The sequence below is a fragment of the Neodiprion fabricii genome, chromosome 2, assembly GCF_021155785.1.
Source record: "Neodiprion fabricii isolate iyNeoFabr1 chromosome 2, iyNeoFabr1.1, whole genome shotgun sequence".
In the NCBI taxonomy this organism is placed as follows: Eukaryota; Metazoa; Arthropoda; class Insecta; order Hymenoptera; family Diprionidae; genus Neodiprion; species Neodiprion fabricii.
Window position 1 is genome coordinate 38,141,310 of NC_060240.1, and position 19,687 is coordinate 38,160,996.

The 19,687-nt window shown below is 40.7% G+C and overlaps 2 protein-coding genes across 5 annotated transcripts in view; both read right to left on the reverse strand.

The window, feature by feature from the left end:
• LOC124175181 (voltage-dependent calcium channel gamma-5 subunit) overlaps positions 1-18,394 on the reverse strand; it is a 77,192-nt gene extending 58,798 nt beyond the window's left edge. For 2 of the 4 annotated variants that reach the window (XM_046555172.1, XM_046555169.1), the window contains exon 1: positions 12,914-13,447. The gene's annotated coding sequence lies outside the window, so the exon portion shown is untranslated. Of the gene's footprint in view, positions 1-12,913; positions 13,448-16,861; positions 17,051-18,193 lie in introns of those variants that run through there. The other 2 variants (XM_046555170.1, XM_046555171.1) reach the window with 2 other exon arrangements.
• Positions 317-1,471, reverse strand: LOC124175184. The gene is made up of 2 exons (XM_046555175.1): positions 1,224-1,471; positions 317-574 (listed from the first exon to the last, which is right to left on the reverse strand). The coding sequence occupies exons 1-2, from the start codon at positions 1,445-1,447 to the stop codon at positions 397-399; spliced, it is 402 nt and encodes a 133-aa protein (XP_046411131.1). The 5' UTR covers positions 1,448-1,471; the 3' UTR covers positions 317-396.
• Positions 18,395-19,687: the final 1,293 nt, after the last annotated feature.

Below are 19,687 nucleotides of genomic sequence, written 5' to 3' on the forward strand. Positions count from 1 at the left end.
CCCGAATGTCCTCGGAAACCGCTACTTTGAGTGCATAATATGTGTAAGGTACTCGTATTTCGTACGGAGATATGGACAACACTACTGCCTGACACAGGCGTGAATGCGAATGTTACTCATCCTACTTTTTTTTAACCAATAACTGCATACTTGTCTAATTAGTTGGTCTAATAGGCGTTGAAAGAGTTAACGGCAGGTTCTAAAGTAAAAGAATATATCGGATGAATTTTTTTGAAGACTGTCAACAAGATATATTTTATTAAAACAATGGGAGAAGGAAAGATGGGTGATGGAGGTTGCACCCTTGGGCCCATTATCTGGTATTCTACTTATTCTAACTTATTCTATTTATTTACAAATATTTTCCCGAGCAGATAACCGTTCTGGGTTTTTTTTTTAACCAATGCGCCCGGAAGAACCCAGTTTGCCGAGCCTAGCGAATGATTTCGACTCGCGGTCCGAATTTTTAATGGTAATCACTCGATGATCACTTTCATTTTCGCTAATTTTTCCAGCCGTGTTCAACTTAACAGCGTTTCTGTCAACTCCGTGTGCGACAATTCCAGACGTGGACCTATCGAAAACATGCCAAATTGTAAATGGAATATACAAGCAAATAAAATCTGAGTATCAGGTTTATGAGTAGGCGCATGATTTCTGTAAAGGACTATTTGGTGATGAAATTGGACGCGGTAATTGCCGATGAAAAAAGCAAAGTATTGCACCAAAAACTTGCTTTTGTAGAAGTAAATAATTCACTAAGCAGAAAAAAAAAAAAATAATAATAAAAAATGTGGACAGTGAAGAATGAAAAGGTTGAAAATAAAGATTTTCTTTGTAATCAAGGGAAACTAATATCACTATTCTAATGTATAAAGATCAGTAGTTTACAGTACTTCGGTAAGCATTGTCCACAACCAGTAGAATGGTCAAATGATAAAGAATTTGTGAAAATATTCTAATTTACTAATTAGATGTGCCGGAAGAAAAAAAATTTTTTTTGTAGGTTACAGATATGAACGTGTTGCGGAATTCGGTTTGATTTTACTTGAGATTGGTTGATTGAATTAATTATTGTAAGTATCGCAAATTTTCGAGTAGAACTCCATCAGCGTTATTTGGTATAAATGACCTTTTCAACGTTTAGCAGCATTTGCATAATTTTTTTAAATAACCCAACGGTTACATTTACGTGTAATGCGGTGAAAATAGTCTGTTTTTACTTGTCATCATCCCGTTTGATGGCCGTAAACTCAGGTTCGTTTTGGGTAGATTCCAAGATCGGCCGCTTCGAAATTTGTACGACCGGTGGAACGTCTGGCTGGAGTTGCAACTGAATTTCACCTCTATTTTCCTCGTACCAATTTGGTACTATCGGCGGGAAGCCAAGTGCCGAGCCGATGAAATAGGCTTGACCAAGAAGAATCAACGTTACTGGCGACGTCATTTTGACCTCGTAAGAAATGCGCGAAAAAATTGTAGTGAGAACGAAATGCGGAGCGTACGAGTATTTATACTCGAAAAAATATTGATGTTGACATCGAAATCCGTCAACGGGTCAAACTGTCACTTAATTACGATAATGCATGATTATATTTGGCTGTGCTAAAAATCGCCCGATAACACCGTTTGGGTAAACAGATAATGACTAAATATAGATTCAATTATAAAAATTTCTTCAAGTTTAACAACATTGTGCAAGTTTTCAAAGAAATCTTTAAGCTTTCCAAGTAAAGTGTAAAAAAAACATACCGAATACTTAAAATTTATCTCACCGTTTCACGTATCACTCCAGTGATCTCGAAAACTTGCAGCAAGTGTTTTAGTCACTGAATCGTTCCACTTTATTACTTAATCTACGCTTTATTGTTAGTCATTTCAAGATTGACTTCAATTCCTCTGATTCACGATTTGGTGTGATTTCGACTTTCATACCAGTCAATTGATTTAGAGTACAGGGACCTACTCTTTTTTCCGAGGTTTTGGCTTCAAATCCAGACAACTTAATCAAATCGAATAGTAGGTGAAAATTTGTCTATGTAAATTCCTATAAGGAGTACTGAAATATAGCATTTCTGATCAAGTCAACTGTTGAGAAAACTGTAAATGATTTTCAACAACTGTAGTTTTCTGGTTTTCATCAGAGAAGTATACATTAATTTCTCAGGAAAATTCAAACTTTCATTACAACTGCAAAGATTTTAGGTAGGATATTGATTTTCACTAAAATTGCCAAGCTGTGCATACTCAATTTACGATAGTTGAATTTTGTCTAAGGATGACGAATGATTTCCATTGAAATTTTATCAAAAATCCTCAATTTTCGTAAAACTGTATCGTTTCTCCGAGAAATTACACATCAACCAAGGAACTTGGTGCTCGAGAAGAATTTCATGGGGTATATTCGATTGCTGCCTGAAACGCTCTCGTTCGTCACGCACACGTGGAATAATAACAAGGTAACGGATATCCGGTCAAAGAACAGCGACTTGGCTCGAAAGCAGCCTAACTCGAGTCAACCTAGGCCAAACTGAGCCGGATTGTACGATGTTCGAGTTTGAAAGTGGAGAGAAGGTGAATCCGAGGTGGTAAATCCCCAGGAGTGGAGGCCCTCGGCTCAACGTGACTAAAGTCGACTCGAGATCGCGTGGGGAAAGTCTCGCGAGTTATCCGTGTCTTACGGATGCTTAGATACGGCGGTGTAGATACAGCATGATCAATTCTGTGGAAAAGTCTCGGCCCGGAGGGTGAGCGATATGCACACCCGATCACCCATACGAAGACGCCTTGGTACAGATGTGTATGTATAAGATGCCTCCGGCGCTTGCCGAACTCATAAAAAGCTCTTGACTTTTATGCCGAGCGGGCGACGAGGATGCTCCGAGTCTGACGAAAGATGTATAAGATATTGGCGAGAAAAAGTGCGATAAGAAAGGGGGGTGCATACAAAGGAGATCAAACATTTGGACGGGAAACGAATACGAGGTGCAGGAAAAGCGCCTCGCTTATACACATATACACCTTTGTGTGTGTAAGAGGGAAATGAAAGGGGGAAAGACAGAAACAGGCGAGAAAAGAAATGAATGGAAAGGCGGAAAGGGAGGGGGGAAAGGACCCCAGTCGTCACGGGGACACGGGAACGAAAGAGATATATTGTTTTTCAAATGGGTTTATATTTGGAACAGATTGGGGTGAATCTTCGCTCCTCGTCGAAATCGCGCCGCTTTAATTACCTCGAGTCAATATTAGGCGAGGAGATTGTACTTTTACTTATTTATTTACGTTCTTTCTTCTTCTTCCAAGTATTCTCGCCTGCTGATCATCAACCGCGATTCATCCGCGTGTCAGTCCTCACGGGGTGAAGCGATGTTATTGTGTATTTTCTTTTCTTTTTTCATTACCGATATTCAGTATCGTTTCGGAAGAAATTTTCGACCTATCTGCACGACTCGTCGGTGGAAAATCGATGTGTTTCTCAGGTTTCCGAAAGGAGAACAACGCCCCTTTGTCACTTTGTCATTTGCCTTCTAACTCCAATTGGTATCATTGTTCCTAGTCGCATTGTTTACCGTCTTTACATAATAAGCTTCGGGATACCTTGAGGCAATTATTTATACCCCGATAAACTCCGCGGATTCCAATATCAAATTTTTATTCAGGAATGTTATTGGCTTGTTCTGGTTACTAATAAGATTGCACGGTTTCGGCGCGAAAAATCGTTCCTCCACGTCTTAGAATTAGAGACGGTGACAAAACGAGATTTATCCGCACGACTAACGGACTGCCAAAATTATGCTTTTTATAAAGTTGGTTCGCCGTTCGTCCGACGAAAGCAGCTAAGATATAATTTTCAACACACGAATAACTACGTGAAAGTAGTTGCTACGGATCGATTCGGTGACAAACAGTCTTTTGGCTGTAAAAGTTGCGAATGAATGTCGAAGCTGGCTCAAAGCTTTTTTTGCAAAAAATTTTACGGATTTGGGAAACGCTAGAATTGACTGTCACATATATCTACTCTACCGTATATCCTATGTGCATACTTTTTTTCAGAGTAAAAGTAATTTCAGGATAAAAAATCGTCATCGCCTGCAGGGAATTGCGTACGAGGAAATTGGAGCAATGAAAAGGATTTCCGTCAATTGAAATTGAAAATATCCAGAAATATTTCGACAACCAGAACAAGTGTGTATAAAATCATAAGATTCTTTCACAAAACTTGGGATAGTTAATTTACGGTGAAATCCACAACGTTATGCCAAAAGCAAGACTTCGAATTCATTTTTCCAGTACCAGAATTGATCCGCAAGTGATGGAAATCTAAGACAGAAGATAAGCAAACCTGTAAAACCAATTGCAAGGAAATCTCGGCCCCACGAGGAGAAAATTTAATCAAACTCACGGTAATGAGACTAGAAAAAAAAGGGAGTCAAGAAGCCAAAACAAAGGGTTAAATTAGCGTGATTTTTGCGGGATATAAGATTACCGCTAAGGAGATTGCGGAGCGAGGTAGAAAATATTTCCCTCTTTCAAATCACGTCCATGAATATTCCTAGAAAACAAGTTTTCCCTCGGGCGAAGCTTGCAGAGCCAGAAGTGGTCACCCGCAACATACTCGCGGTGGTTCCTGGTTCGTTAGAGCCACTCAACGAGCCTCTCTACGTCGACACGGAATCGTGATATCAGATACACGTTATACCCGTCCGACCACAGCTTGTGGATTGTTGTTAGAGAACTTGGCCCTCGATTTTACGCCGCATCTCCATCGCTTCGCACCCCTAGAAGTCTATAACGATCATCCGTAAATTTCCCTCCGTTGTCTCTGTCCCGCGATAATTTCGCGATCCTCTTGAAGTTCCTCAGTGAACATGCTTGACGCGAATTATTGCAAAATATGTCGTCGTTAAAGGAACTGGCTGCAACTTTATCGCAAATCGCGTCATCGTCCCGACAAAAAGTGAGCCAAATTAGATTTGCGCGGGGTTGTTTTGGGTAAGGGGGTGAAATATGAGCGCGGAAGATCAAGATACGCAAGATTGCCGAGGTTGTAATCGACGTTGTCGATTCCGTTCTCTCTCTCTTCACTCTCAACTGCAGCAACGCCAGGGTCCAGACATGGCTGCTACAGTTTTTGGCTCATTTCTACCCCGCGGGATCAATACGGAGTTATTGAGATCACGCGAGCGCCGAGAAACGATGATGAAGAATGTACGTCTGTCTACGTGGATCTTAATGGCTCTGCGGTTATTGAGTTCATGCGATGGAATGGAAGTCACGAGCGAAATTGCATTTAATGTCAAGCTCGCTCGACTTCGCTTAAATCAAAAAATCTGTGATTAAAGTTGAGGAAATGTTGTTGTTTTGAAGTTGAAAAGCTCCAGTTTTGCTTCCGTTTAACTATTCAATACACTTCTAGAGTCATAATCGTTCGGGATAATTGTTATCTGACTTTCGTTACACTGCCAAGAGCTTTATAGCCAACTTCTATAATAATTTGATTCCTTCGAACTGCCGATCGCGAAACGTTAAATTCGATCTTTGTAACTAATCGGGTGGAGGCTGAATCGACGACCCTAACGATGCGGTCTCTCGCCTGTATTGTTGTTTCCAATTGATTGTTACCAGCTACCCGACATCTTGTGATAATACCGATAATTTCAGGCGACCCTTTAATATAAGCGTGAAAAGCTCCGAGTCAAGCCATAGCTTTTTCCAAGGGCCCTTCTTTCGAGGGTAATTTTACCGTAATTTTGGTAGGCTTCGAAAATTCAATTTTCGCCGCCTCTTTGTCGTCAAATAATTCGCACGGTGTAATACGCGCTACGTATTTCCGGCATGCTGCTACACAGGCGCGCCTTTTATGGGAATCGTATTGCCTCTGGCAAAATCTCAAAGCGAAAATTCGCCGAGTCACATATTCTCCTAATTGCTTCGACGCCGATAGCTTTTGGTGTGTATAAAGCATCTCTACTGGATTTCTGTGCATTCGCCATCTTTTTCCTCAGTAACTCTAACTCTTCTAACTCTTCTAACTCAAATTCTCATGCTCGTGCATTCCCAGTGCCAGATGTCCTCGCAAGTTTAATGAATGCTGCGACGAAACTTCATGCAATGGATATCATAGCCGTCTATTGAGGCAATCTAAGGTAACGGTATCAGTGCTGTAATTAGCCGTAGTCATTAACTGCAGCGGTAGAATTAGTGCGTGAAAAAGTTGATCGGAATACATGATAATTGACGTTAATAGAATTCGACGTGAGATTTTCATTTCACGAGTATATACGTGTGAATGAATTCTTTCAGTACGTACCAACTTTGTCTTCCAGCAGGAAGATTTATTTTCTAAACTTTAAATATTGCGTAATTTACAACAATTGCAATTCTTCAAGTATAACAGCGTCCGTTATTTCCGGAGAGGCAATCGGCTGTAGTCACCTTTCTCTGATTCATGCTGACACTGAGATCCTGCGTTCATTGATTTTTACCGCTGTCACAGCCAACCCCAATTAAATATTTCGCAAGCTACCGAAAAGAAGTTCATAAAACTGCTAATCGTCATAAAACGTGTGACTTCGACGCGTGAACGTGGCAGAAAATCCGAGGCAATTAGGCGGAATGTTTTGCGAAAGCTAACAAGTTTCCTTAATTTCTGTAAGTCGTGTGTCGAGTTGGGGTGAAAGAAGGTGGCGAAGCCCTGGGGAGTCAAAGCTTTGTCGTGCGACTGTTTTCCTTGAATAGTCATACCAGGCAATTGGCTGCCTCTTTGAAACGGTTAAAGTGACAACAAGAGCGGCATATTATACGCGCATTGAGATTGCGGGTGAATTGTTGCAGAGCTTGCAGCTAGGAGGGTGCTTTTGTGCTCCGTAGACGCGGTGCCACGTGTATTCGAACGGAACGGAACAACCGTTGCAGGATCCGCAGATGGTGTTGTGGATTTTCACGGATTTAAGCCTATTGCGTGGGTTCCAAGGGACTTCCAACGACGCGTCAGGATTACCATCGCGCTGCTCTTCGCGCATCCTTGTCGGATGCTAAAAGACAAAAGCGCGAAGCTCGCGCCATTCCCTTTCCCTCAGGCTGAGCTCCGTCGTTCCTCATAAAATTTCAGACTTGGTCCGAGTTTCGCGAGGTGGAAAGGAATTAAGGCCGTTCTTTGCGGTGTGGTTTATTATTCATCTTATTCCTCCTTTTCTCTCTCTAATCTCACCGGACAGTTTTCGCGAGAAAGACTTTTTTCTGAGGTGGGTTTTCAGGGATAATACGACGCCTCGTCTTTTCGCATTTATTTTTCCTGCTTTTAGTTGGGGCGTCAAAAGAAAGCTTGCACCGGGCTTTTCATGCTCGCGAGTATCTTCAGCACCGGAATATACACGCGTGTTCAGTTGCCGCGGAAAAATACCGCGCCTAACGATCTCCTCCGAGTTTTTCGATACTTCGTTAATTATTTCGAAACGTTGAAATTATTCACTCCGGTGTACCAACACCAACGCTTTTCCGCACTCCCTTTCGTCGCTGAGCGTATCCGAGTTCTAGAAATGTGTAATCTGGATAAACGTACCACTTTCATCTCGTTTTGCTAATTTACATCCGTACTCCAGAAGCTTCTACATTAAATATATACTTTTCAACCAAGATGAATTATACAATCTTAGCACAGTGCACTTGCAATTAAACGTGCCTCCTGTAAACTCTACGCGCTTGTCAAACTTCGAGTGCAGCTATAATCGTATAGCTTTGACCATGATCGTTGGGAGATTTCTGTACTCTTTGCATCAGGCTTCCGTAAACTAGTTTTTAAGAAAGCCGAGATACGTTATTTCGTATGAATATGGAAACTGCGGTCGCATAATGAGACCGAAAACCAATTCTAACCACGGGACTGTTCGAACGTAATAAAAAGCGAAGTCTGAATGCTTGTCGCAAAAATTAGCTGCTGTAAAAGATGAAGAAATACAAGAAAATAAAACTCGTCCAAAGTCCGGAACCACCGAGGCAAATTAGGGGCTGGTTACTGCTCTCATAAATCTTGAGTAACGGACTCTTTCGATGTATACCTTGTCAAGCCAGCTGGAATTTCATTAAATTGAATTTAATTCTTAACAATACTCTTCAGGGAATCGCCATTTTTAAACACAAGCCCTTGAGAATACGAATTCTAAGGATTCAAAACCGATGCTCCAAAGAGTAAAAGACGAAAATCGCTTTCTTTTGAATGTGAAAAATTCGTTAACTTTCTCATTCGCATGAGTAAATAGAAGTATAACAGATGCTCAGCCCTGGTATGTAATTATTTTTCTGGAACTCACGTGTATAGCTAAATCCAAATTGATGGATTTTGATCGATAATGATCAGTGGAGTATATGACATTATTTTATTTTCTGGATCGCGGATTATCGAAGCTACGAGACGACCTTAAACCAGAAGACACGAATTCAAAAATGCGGGATACGGGAATTTAAATAAGAGATACCGAATAATTTTTTCCTTCATCTTCAGCACAGCACAGCCTAATTTCCATACACGTCAAAATAAAAATGAAAAAGAAATTGCTCCTGAATCTAATATACCATGGCATTGAAATTTGCATTCTCAAGATTTACTCGTGCGTAAATGTGCGAAAGAGCATACAGAACGTCGAGCTCGGACGTTGTAATTTTCAATATTTCACACACGACTGTACATAGGCACATAATACATATTAGTTCCTCTGTATTTTCAATAAACCTTACGATTTCGTTACCCAAGAATTTTTAATAAAATTTTCAAATTATACGGCGCCGTTAGAAACGGAGAAGATCAGAGTGGGAAGTAGAAGCGAATAATTCCTTTCTAATTAGAGACGACCACTTTACTCGGAGGATTCCTAATCAGCCTATATTCGTCTTTCCAACTTCGCCCAGAATTTTTATACTCCCGAACAACTCTTCCGTACCGAGTCGTTCGTTACGCGGTACTTGGGAATTCCGGAAAAAGTTCTTGCGAAACTTGTTGCTACTGCACCGGGTAAAACAATGACAATCGCAGTTTACCAGCTGGGGTCCGAGCTTTTGAATTGTTGCGATAGCCACTTGGTTAAAAATAATTGAACACGATTCGATTGAATCGGAAAAAATTAATTAAGTATTTCGTATTATTTTAAAACGGCGCGTATTAAACCAAAATTGCATAAATTTCAATGTATAGTTCAAATAGCGAAAAGGTATTGAAATGATTTATAGTATCATTAAAAATATTTCACAATTTCAGGTGAAAGAATTCAATCATTTTTCACTTATTGTATGAAATCGGTACTTGGTAAGACAATAACAATAATAATCGATACTTTAATCGCATAAATTGATATCGTATCGCGTCGTTCACGGGAGTAAAAAACAAAAACCTATTGTGAGAAAAAATAATCGATTATAGTCGATAAATTTGGAATTTAGTCATTTTTATTTTGAAATCCCACCGCAGTGCATTTCATACCGCCGATAAATAGCCAACGGTCCGTTCTTACAAAAAGCGGAGAGAATCTCAGGCTCGTCTTCGTTTCCGCAAGCTCGATGAAAGACAGTTCCGAACCGATTTTGAATTACAGAGCCACTGCACACGGGCGGCGATTCAAGCGGCGACAAATTGCCTCGGGGATTTTATTCGTGACCAGAAATCCAGATCTCGGTCGAAAATATGTATAGATATAGGATATATCAAGGATAATATCAGGATCCTCTATCATCCCTTCGTCTCCGCGGCGATCGACGCCAATTATCGTGTAGCTTCCTCCCGACATCCCTGCAGCTCTCCAGGAATCCTCCCCCACTATTATCGAATCTGTTATAACCGACGTGCGAAATTCCGTTTCGGAGCATATTTCGTTTCCGATCAATCGGCGGACGCGATTTGTACTTTTATTTATTTTTTTTAAATTCGATGATTTTCACGTACGCCAAGTTCTCACCGTCAGCTTGGCTTTCGGTTCTTTTTTTCTCCATCCTTCCTTCCGGCGAGAAATGCACAAGCTTTTTCCGCATTCTCGATGGGAGGAGGAAGAAAACCGCTCGAGATACCAAACAAAACAAAAAAGGAAACGAAACGAAACGAAAGCAAGAAAAAAAGCTGCGCCGGTCGGACTGTCGCCGTTTATCTGGCGGGCATTAATCTTCATTATTCTGGGGAACAGGACGCCTCTCCCTCTTCCTTGGCGGTGGATGCTCACCACGCGTCTCGACGTCTGCAGTCTAATACGTGCGTCGTAAGGCTATCGCATCGCCACCCTCCCTGTAAACCAACAGCAACCCCTATCAGTTTCGCCACCCTCCGAGTTGCGACGGCTCTTGCATTGTGTCTAGCAAGTATCGCGGCGTGTCCTGCGAAATGTGTCGTTACATCCTGGACGCAATATCACCACATTGCCTTGCGGTGCGAGTGCATTATTACGAGCAAACTTCGCGCGAATAAGCGATCGCCGGAATAACTCCCAATTTTTTTCCTCGCGCTTATCCGAAGTAATTCTCTGTATAATAATACAGTAAGATTACTGCTTGAATAATAAAAGTAGCGGTACACTTATACCTAAGTTCCTCGTTTTTATTATGCTATATGAAATTCGGATGCGCAATGTATCAAAAGTGGAATAATTTTAGGGCGGAATGCAAATTATTATACGGTTTGTAGACCGAGACGGGGCCCAATTTATGATCAAAGAGGGACCGCGTCGCGTGATGAATACCCCCGATATCTCTTGAGAAATATATTTCGCGAAGCATTTTTTACCTACTTCGTCTTTTCATTTTTGTTTCTCATTCTCAATTTTCTTTTTCTTTCTTCACTATTCGCTTTCCCTCTCTTCTTCTTCTTCTTGTTTCACGTTATTTTACTCACTTCACTTTCCATTTTCATCACGCTCGTTGCGTGTATATTTATCGGGTAATACGGTGTATACATACCCAATGAACCGGCCTCAGACATTCGCGACATATTTTATCATCTCCGTGATGCGTAAGGTAGGTACACCCCAACTCGTAAGACTCTCTTACCCTCCCTTCAACGACCGAACTTATTTATGTAGGTACGCGCCATTGCGGCCCTGAGAGAGAGAGAGAGAGCGAGAGAGAGAGAGAGAGGGGGGTGCGAATGTTCGAATAAACACTTTATTGGTGATTATTTAGTCGGGATAATTTCTTCCCCTGACTACAATTGAAACGCTCTTCGTTATTTGGTCACCATTCGGAATCACTAGTCCAACATTGACGCGTTAGAAAATATTGTTAAATTAATTTTTCAATTCAGCAATATATGCAAAGCGAATGGTTCGTGAGAGCGGTTTTGATTTTTGATGCGTGAAATCGATAAATCAGAGGCTGACGTAAAAATAAAAAATGCGAACATTCACCCTAACAAATGTATGCAAGATTATTGTAGTTGCGATTGTTATTTGCTATCATTTACTTTTTTCCCCGTAGCATCATGAAATTTTCATAGGTCGATTGTACCCAGATATGTTGTACGGAATTTGAATAGTGGATTGGTACAGGTACGTACATACTCTCACAACAGCATATGGGATATAGTTATTCCGTAGCTTTCCGATAAATCACAACTATTTCCCAGTTTTACAACGTGTATCTCTGCTTTTGCAACAATTTGCAATGCTATGCATCAATTGGTGAAAAGCAATAAATTGTCAATCTCAATTCAAGCAAATTAAAGCCACCCCCCCCCCCCCCCGCTCCTGCCCACCCTGTAAATCTCATACGGTAATAAAACTCAATTATTCTCAGTATTTATAAGTATTTTTTTTCGTCCTTTCATTTAAAACCACACGTTCCGATAACTCGTTGATGTTTTTTTCTGCAGCATGTCATACATATGTATTTTTAATTAAATTTTGCAGTATCATTTTCATATGGATGAACAAACAAAAATGACAGTTAAATCGAGAAAGAAGATCCGAACTTTGATCAAAGCATATTTCAATTTTATTTTCATTTCTAACGTTTTACACTCGCCGATGCTTCGAACGAGCTTGTTTTCGAATTTCTCACGGTTGACATGATTTTACTGTTTTTAACGCACGCTCGATTCGGTCAGTCCTTCGGGTCCAATGATCCGGCTAAATAATTCAACATTGCATTCTCACCATTTCAGTGTAATTGCCAATATTGTTTTCCACCTGCCCGAGTCTTTATTAACCGTTACCAAAAGCTCGTATACAGTTTCCACTCAATGTATGTTACACGTACTCATAGCGCCGTGCACAATGGCCATGCAGAATGCACATGCAAGCTCGACTTCAATAATCGACGAGATTTTGTACCAATTTTAAAACTTCCAGGACGATTTTTTTCCCTCGGTGTAATTGAATTACCGTGTTTTCGTTCATGATTAGCGAAGTGAAAGAGTATCAAGTTCGATTTATGCAAATTTAATCCATGAGCTTGCGACAAATTTACTAAAATTTTTGAATATTCATTTACTTTCATATTCGTAGATATTCGTGATTGATTTTTTTTTCTTCAAATACGCGCAAGGATATCTCTTGATAAAGTGACAACACGAACCATTTTTATTTGTGTCTTTTTATGTACAGAATATTCAATCGTGACATGCGTGAAAAAAGTATTCATAAATTCATGCAAGCTTTTTCCTCGATGCGGCATGTCAAAAAATCTGAAATTCAGATCCTCCCGAAGCACTGAGTCATTGACAAACGACATTAACATGTGCGCGGCGCTTTCTCTTTCCTGTGCATTGGCAAACCGTTCCAAATACAGATGTTCCGATTAAAATAATGCAGAAATATCGGATTTAAAGTACCGGAGTGAATTATTTTTGTCACACACGTCATCCTCGACAAAAACTTTTGAAACGGCGCCAAATTGCATGGTTACACCGAGTCTCGTATCTCCATCTAATCCAAGTACCTACCTACTTTAATTGAAGGTCCTTTCTCGGTGCTGCAGGCACGATCCTTGCGTTGTTACACGAGGCGGCACATTATCGCAAACATTATTTATCAACATCACTTTTGACAGTGATGGAAATGAGGTTTCGTTGCTTTATTTTCCTTGCCTTCTTAATATCATTTTTCCCTCAAACGCCGTAAGTGCCTGTCTTGCAGACGTTAACGGTAAATATTTAATAAATAATATAAAATGCTCAGCGACGATTCAAAAGAACGATAATTTCACAATAGATTATTCACCGGTTGTTAATTACAGTCTTCCACGTTTCTTTGTTTATTCATTTCAGCTTAGCCTGGCTTTGATTTGTTTACTCTATCGACAAACATTCAATCTTCTGCACGTTGGCTCGTTTATTTAGTTTCTTCAACCTATAAACAACCGTTAATTTAAACTAGTCCAATTTATTACCAACTGCCACACGATGTTTTCACGCTCCTCATATTTCCGGACGTTTAAACCGAACCACCCCACGTTATATTTCCAGCCCCCAATTGATCACGCAAACATTGACACACGTGTGCAGGTATCAACTTTGACTTATAGTACAATCCATCACCGGTCCTGATTTCATTAAATTTTTTAACCTCTCCTCTCCTCCCTTATTTACATCCTCCTTGGTCTCTGTTTTAAGGCTTAGTTGCAATCCCGGTAAAATTTCTTTCACTCCAACGCACGTTAAAAGAACATCGGGTTACAGTTTCGACGGATTCGGGTGAAATCGAAAAAAGATAATTCTTGACGAGGCTCGATTCGCTCGCGCTCCACGTTTCTCAGCTCGGCAAAACTCCACGAGATCCTCGATCGCGAGGGTGGGCAACCGGGCCGAAGCAGAAGGTCCGACTACCGGTCGACGCCCGACGTCCTACTGTCCCGAACTCCTCTCTTCCCTCACTTTTCCTCCGCGTCCTCATCCTCCCTCATCGTTTCCGTCCCTCTTCGAATCGGCGCAAGCGCCAAACCGCCCTTGCCCATCGCCGCGTTAAGAAGGAAGGGGTTCGCCCCGAGGGTGAGTTTTCTCCGTTACCGTTCTGCATATCTACTCGTCGCTGCCAAGCTGCCGATCTGCAGGTGCCTGCAGCCCTGATCCACTTCCCCGGATATTTCTTGCCGCGAATCGCACGCGTTCGCATGAAGCTTATCGCGAAACCGCGATTAAACCGGGATAAAGGGAGCGAATTTCACAGCTTCGAATCATACCCGAAAATTGAATTCCCATCATTTTTTAAACGTCTTGTGAGAAAATTGATCCTTTCAATCGGTAAAACAAATCACCTTTCTGCTGGTCGGTTTTTACGTTTTGGTTCTTATGTTAGCTCGACGGTTAATTTCTCTGCGTTTCTTTCGATGCTGCGTTTAATTTTGAGAATGTAAAGGAATGAATTGTCAGATGCTAGAGACCGTGAAAGAATGGAATAGTGTTTTTGTCTGAGCGTTAGTCTGGCTCATATTTGCTGCGCAACTTCCTGCAGTGCAAATTAAATATTCAAACACATGCTAGCCAACGTTGCAGGCTTCGGGTTTCACGCTGATTGGTAATTTGGAATAAGATTGTAATCTAAAAAATGGAATAAGTATAATTGAAAATTGTCTAGCGCCGCCTTCCAGGCTCCGTCACGCTTAATAAGATTAAGAATGAAATGAAATTGTCGGGTTACTCTTGAGAATCCGAGAAGCCCGATCATGTCTGATATCTGTATTCAATATTCGCCGACTTAACGCGTTATGCATATACCTAGTCTTCGTAGTGATTCTATTCGAATGATCAAGCCGGCTTTAATCCCTTCCTCGTGGAATTATCCTCCGCAGTAAAGAAAGAGCAATGAAAGATTTTTACTGCATCAAGAAATACTATGGATATATAAAAATTTTACCGGATATCAAGGACTTCTCGGATTCAGAATTCATACAATCCCTTTATTCGTTACTATTCAGTCGGAAGTTCGCTAAGAAACGATGAAGTCGCCCTTGTTATAATGAAACATTTTTATCGGAAGCATAAACTGATAACTGATAAGTATCTTCTAGCATTGTCTATCTAAGTTTCCTCTTTGTTTTTCCGTTGTCATTTTCAAACTTCACACCATTTATCTCTAATTCTGGGTTCTGAGTAATCAGACTATGAAGATTAGTTGGAGGTTAGCCAAAAAGCGTGACTTTTCATTAATTTTGTTTATTCAAGATAGTCGTACGCTGAGTATTTGTCAAATTTATCGTATTCGTTAGCTGTGAAAACCTCTTCAAAAATTCAAAAATCGGGAATGCTAAAATTACAAGCAAAAGTGTAGACACAACGATGGTTCAACATCGATAGCCTCAAAACTCTAATCTATTAACCTGTCGAAAATAGTCTGTTAAATAAAATGGACCATCGCGTGAAGTTAAAACTAATCAAATCTACTGGATTTTCAATAATTTTGAAACGATTTGAAACGAAGCACAAAAACGAGTGTAAACGTTTTCGTTTATAACACGTGCATCTTCTATTTTGAGAGATCTACGACTACCGCGAAAAAAAATATAATCGAAAGTATGGATCACTGGCCTACAACCAACTTCCTTGATGGAAAAATCGCCATGCCGATATTTAACAGTCTTTCCCATCGTAAAATTCTACGAACAATAAAATTCTCTTCATCGGAATTTCGCGAGGCGGTTACACCATGCCCTGAATATTTCCAACTCCGTAGGTCCGAAATCGGTCGGGTTGCATTAGGTTGATGGAAGGGGTGGGGGTTGCCGAATAAGTGCGGGTCGTTCGGGTCAGCTGGGTTGGTTACCAGGGTGGCAATTGGCAGCACGGATCGCGAGGGGTCGCGTTCACGTTTGTTATTTACAAGATTGGAGTCCACTTCCGCCCGCTACGTGAGACCCCTTCGCCATACAGCACACCGGCGCTTCCTGCAGCCCGGCCCGCAGCCCGATTCTGCCGACTAGGTGGTTCCCGATGAAATTAACACTTCGGCACCCTTCCCTAGGCCATGCGGACCATGCGGCATAAGCCCCGAATGCCCACCAACACCACCGATTTTCGTACAACCACACCTGCACGTACATTCTTACTGATCCATGCGATGAAAACCTTTCCCACCTTTTCCCTTACGCTAACAATTTTCCATTTCCATCCCCCACCCCCGAAAGTTCTCGATCTTATTACGTTTCGAAGATTGCTCGTTGCTCTCCAAGCTGAATTTTGGAAAAACTATATTTCGTACACGGTAATGTTACGTCATTTTTGGACTTCCGGTTTTTGATGAAACACATGATCCTGGTTGTGATTCGCTTTTATTTTGTACGTATACCGTAGGAATAGCTCAGGCCCGAGTTTGATAAGGATTACAACATTTTCAGTTCCATTTGTCCAACGGTGAGCCAGCTATACGTGTAAATCTCAATTTCGGACGGAATTGATTTCGGTAAGTTGAGGATTGACTGGAGAGCCCGGTGCAAAGGATAAATGAGAGCCAGTTTTTTTTTTTTTTTTTACCACCCCGGTGCAATCCGGAGGGAAAACTCATCAGTGCCGCAGAAAAGTCGATAAAATACAGGGTAACGTGTTTTCTTTGTTGCACTTTGTTCCGTTACCTTTTTCTTTTTTATCTTATCGTTTGTTTTTTTTTTTTTTTTCGTTTACTTTGTTTTTTTCTGTTGTACCCCTTCAGCTTCGCCAACTGAGAACTAGCCAAGCTGTTGTGCCACACCTTGTGAAAATATTGCTGGCACGTCGTAAAACTGAAAGCGGTAAAGTGAAAAGCTGCCGTGATAAAATGTGGAAAGACTAAAAAATACAGAACGCAGAGAAATGTATACAAGACGTGAAACACAGGCTTGTTATGTTGCAATGGCGCTGCACCGCGCCAACTTGACGAGAATTAATAACTCTTTCCGGTACGTGAGAAAAATTAAAACTCACTGTTTCGGTGCTGCATCGGGTAGTTTCCGTGAAAGTTGCCACTCAACGCCGGTAAATAGGCAACAATAGATTACGCATTGAATGCCAGGTATACGGAATGTAGATCCGGTTGCCTATCTCCTGGCGCTGAACGGCGACTTTTACAGAAAACTTCTGGATTAGATAATCGATCATTCGATAGATGAAAATCTGTAATTAGAAGTAAACATTATTGGTATAATTTGGAGAACGTTATACTTCTGCTCTTCGGGTTGAAATTTCGTCAACGTCAAGTGTAACGAAAGTGTGCTTCAAAAATCGTAAAGACCCGATGATCTGTGATAGTTTTTTGAAATACAGCAACAAGAATATAATAATTTGTAAGGTGTTGGATCGGATGAGCCGAAAAAAATATTCCGCCATACGTGATCCATCGATTTCTGATTCTCCGATACCGCATCTACCCCCAGCGGATTATTATACACCACACGCGGATGCTAATTTTTTCAATTTACATTCGATCTCTCGGTCGCGAAAATTCCCAGAATTGAATGACATTTTTCGGTGGTACGTTCGACAGATAAATAAATATTATACGCGTAGGAATAGGAATCAGGGTTTATTGTTGTCAGCATGCGCCCCCCGCACAGAAGTTTGGGGAATTTAGCGTTTTACGCTTGTCCTCCCTTGACTCCCTCTCTGTACTCCCCCTAAAAAACTTTTTTCCTCGTTTACGGTACCGCGGGGTTGGTTATTGGCATACGGCGAATGTCGCTCACTCTTGTCAGCGTGGATCATGAATGGGGGAAATATTTTTGCGGAAAATGGCAACCGCCTCCCGTCACTCCTACAATTCACTCCACATATTTATTCGGTCTCTGCCCATGCGGTGGAACCTTTTGTTATTCAGATCATGCGGCGTTGTGCAAAAGAGGCGAAGGGTGTTTGTGCAACAACGGCAACAACAATTACACCCACCGAAAAGGAAACGAGTAAGAAAAGGAAGCTGCTCGGTTACCCCTGACGTGTGTTGAATGTTTTTTGTGTTACCATTTTAACATTACATGAATCAGGTGTCAGGTCGATTTTTTTTCTCCGTTCAGAGTGAGAATAACGCTTTTTAATCGGTTTTAAAATAACACCAACAAAAAAAAAAAAAAACAACTTTGAACAAGTCTTGCATTGTGATTTATTACAGAGAATGGATATTGATAAAAAATATTCGTGTGTAAAACGTATTGCATGAGTCTACCGACGAAATTTCTCAACAAAAGAAAAACTGAAGAAAATTATAAGTTATCACTTAGTGAATTTTGACAGGAAAGTATGAATAATCATTTTGTATTCTGGTACCTGGTTCCTCGCAGTTTCAAGATCTCGACGCTTTCGTGGTACTTGGAAGTAAATATCGACCAACAAATATACCGACGAACAGTACTCAGATTTTATTTAATAATTTTGATAATTCAATATCTTATCAATTTTATCTGAAACTATCGACGTCGCCGACTTGAATAGCATACTTGTTTGTTTCAGAACTCCTTGGTACTAATATCTTCTTGCTTCGACGAAGTCTCTTCTTCAATAGGCACCGTATTACTTCACAAGCTGATTCCGGGGTCAAGGCTGCTGTACAGATATCGCAGGTTATCTTAATCGGGCAGATGTTGCGTAGACGCGAGCTTGATGCGAGGTTCCCGGTAATTGTTTTCATTCCAGAAAAACATAATGAGCCAGATCGGGTGTCGATCACGTACACTGAGAAAAATTTCATTTGTTATAGTAACTAGAAAAATTCAGTAAAACAGGTATCGTTAAAAACATTCTGTGAGTATTGTTGGGATTACAAAAAACGAGGTACGCGTCAACATTTTGCACTATCGTCGATCCTTTTTTGGTAATTGCAACGCAAAATCAGTTTCTGAGGTTTGCTTTAACATTAATTTATTGTTGCACAAGCATTAAATTTTCGCAACGGTTACAAGAAAATATAGCAACAGTGATCGTGATGAGAAAGAACAGTAACGGATACTAGACCTTCTGGTAACAGCTAGAAAACTAATTTTCATTTTCTACCTAGAACTATATTTTTCGACTGTGGTAAAAAATGAAAACAGTCAAGGACTGAGCGATAACCGGAACTAAAAATTTCTCTCGGTGTACAATTGTATTCGCGGATAAACATATCATACCGCAAGGCTTTTGATGTAGAGAAATTAGAACCCAATTTGCTTCATCCATGTAGAAACTTTCACGCCGATATTGCCACTCAAGAAACGGACGTTCGATGCACAGTTTCGCTATGAAATAATGCAACAACTTTTCTAAAATAAATTCTCGCTGCTTCAGAAACGGCGTACTCCAACAAATGAGTTCTATTAATACGATCCTCAAATGAAACGAAAACAACGGCGAGAATGTACCACTGAAAATAACAATCATCCTTTGACGGGGTGTTTCTTCTACAGGTCTGAGGGATCAAATAATTATACCTAAAAATACCGTTGAGTGATGAAACGGAGGGTATAACAATCGGTGTGTAGGAAATATTTAAACGAAGAATAACAAAATCTATCGCGCGTATCAATCCCACGTAGATAAAACAGATGTATCATACCTACAAGAATAACAAATAAAATTGTCTCTTCATCAATAATAATTTATTTCCTCAAGCAACGTACAACAAAAACGGTTTGCATCATGTCGTTGACAAAAATATCCAACAAAATTAGTATAATTGCATCTGGAACATTCCTCCCCCCCCCCCTCCTTACGCGCGCTCAATGACTTCTCCGCAGTTAATGATGTGATCGGCTAACTTTTCAGCACGTCACAATCGTGACGTCT

Bases quoted from the DNA above. Each gene is read 5' to 3' on its own strand.
- LOC124175184 (XM_046555175.1), bottom strand. From the start codon at position 1,447: ATGACGTCGCCAGTAACGTTGATTCTTCTTGGTCAAGCCTATTTCATC. The intron at 575-1,223 runs GTAAAAACAGAC...TGTTTTCGATAG, and splicing joins ATCAAACGGGATGATGACAA to GTCCACGTCTGGAATTGTCG.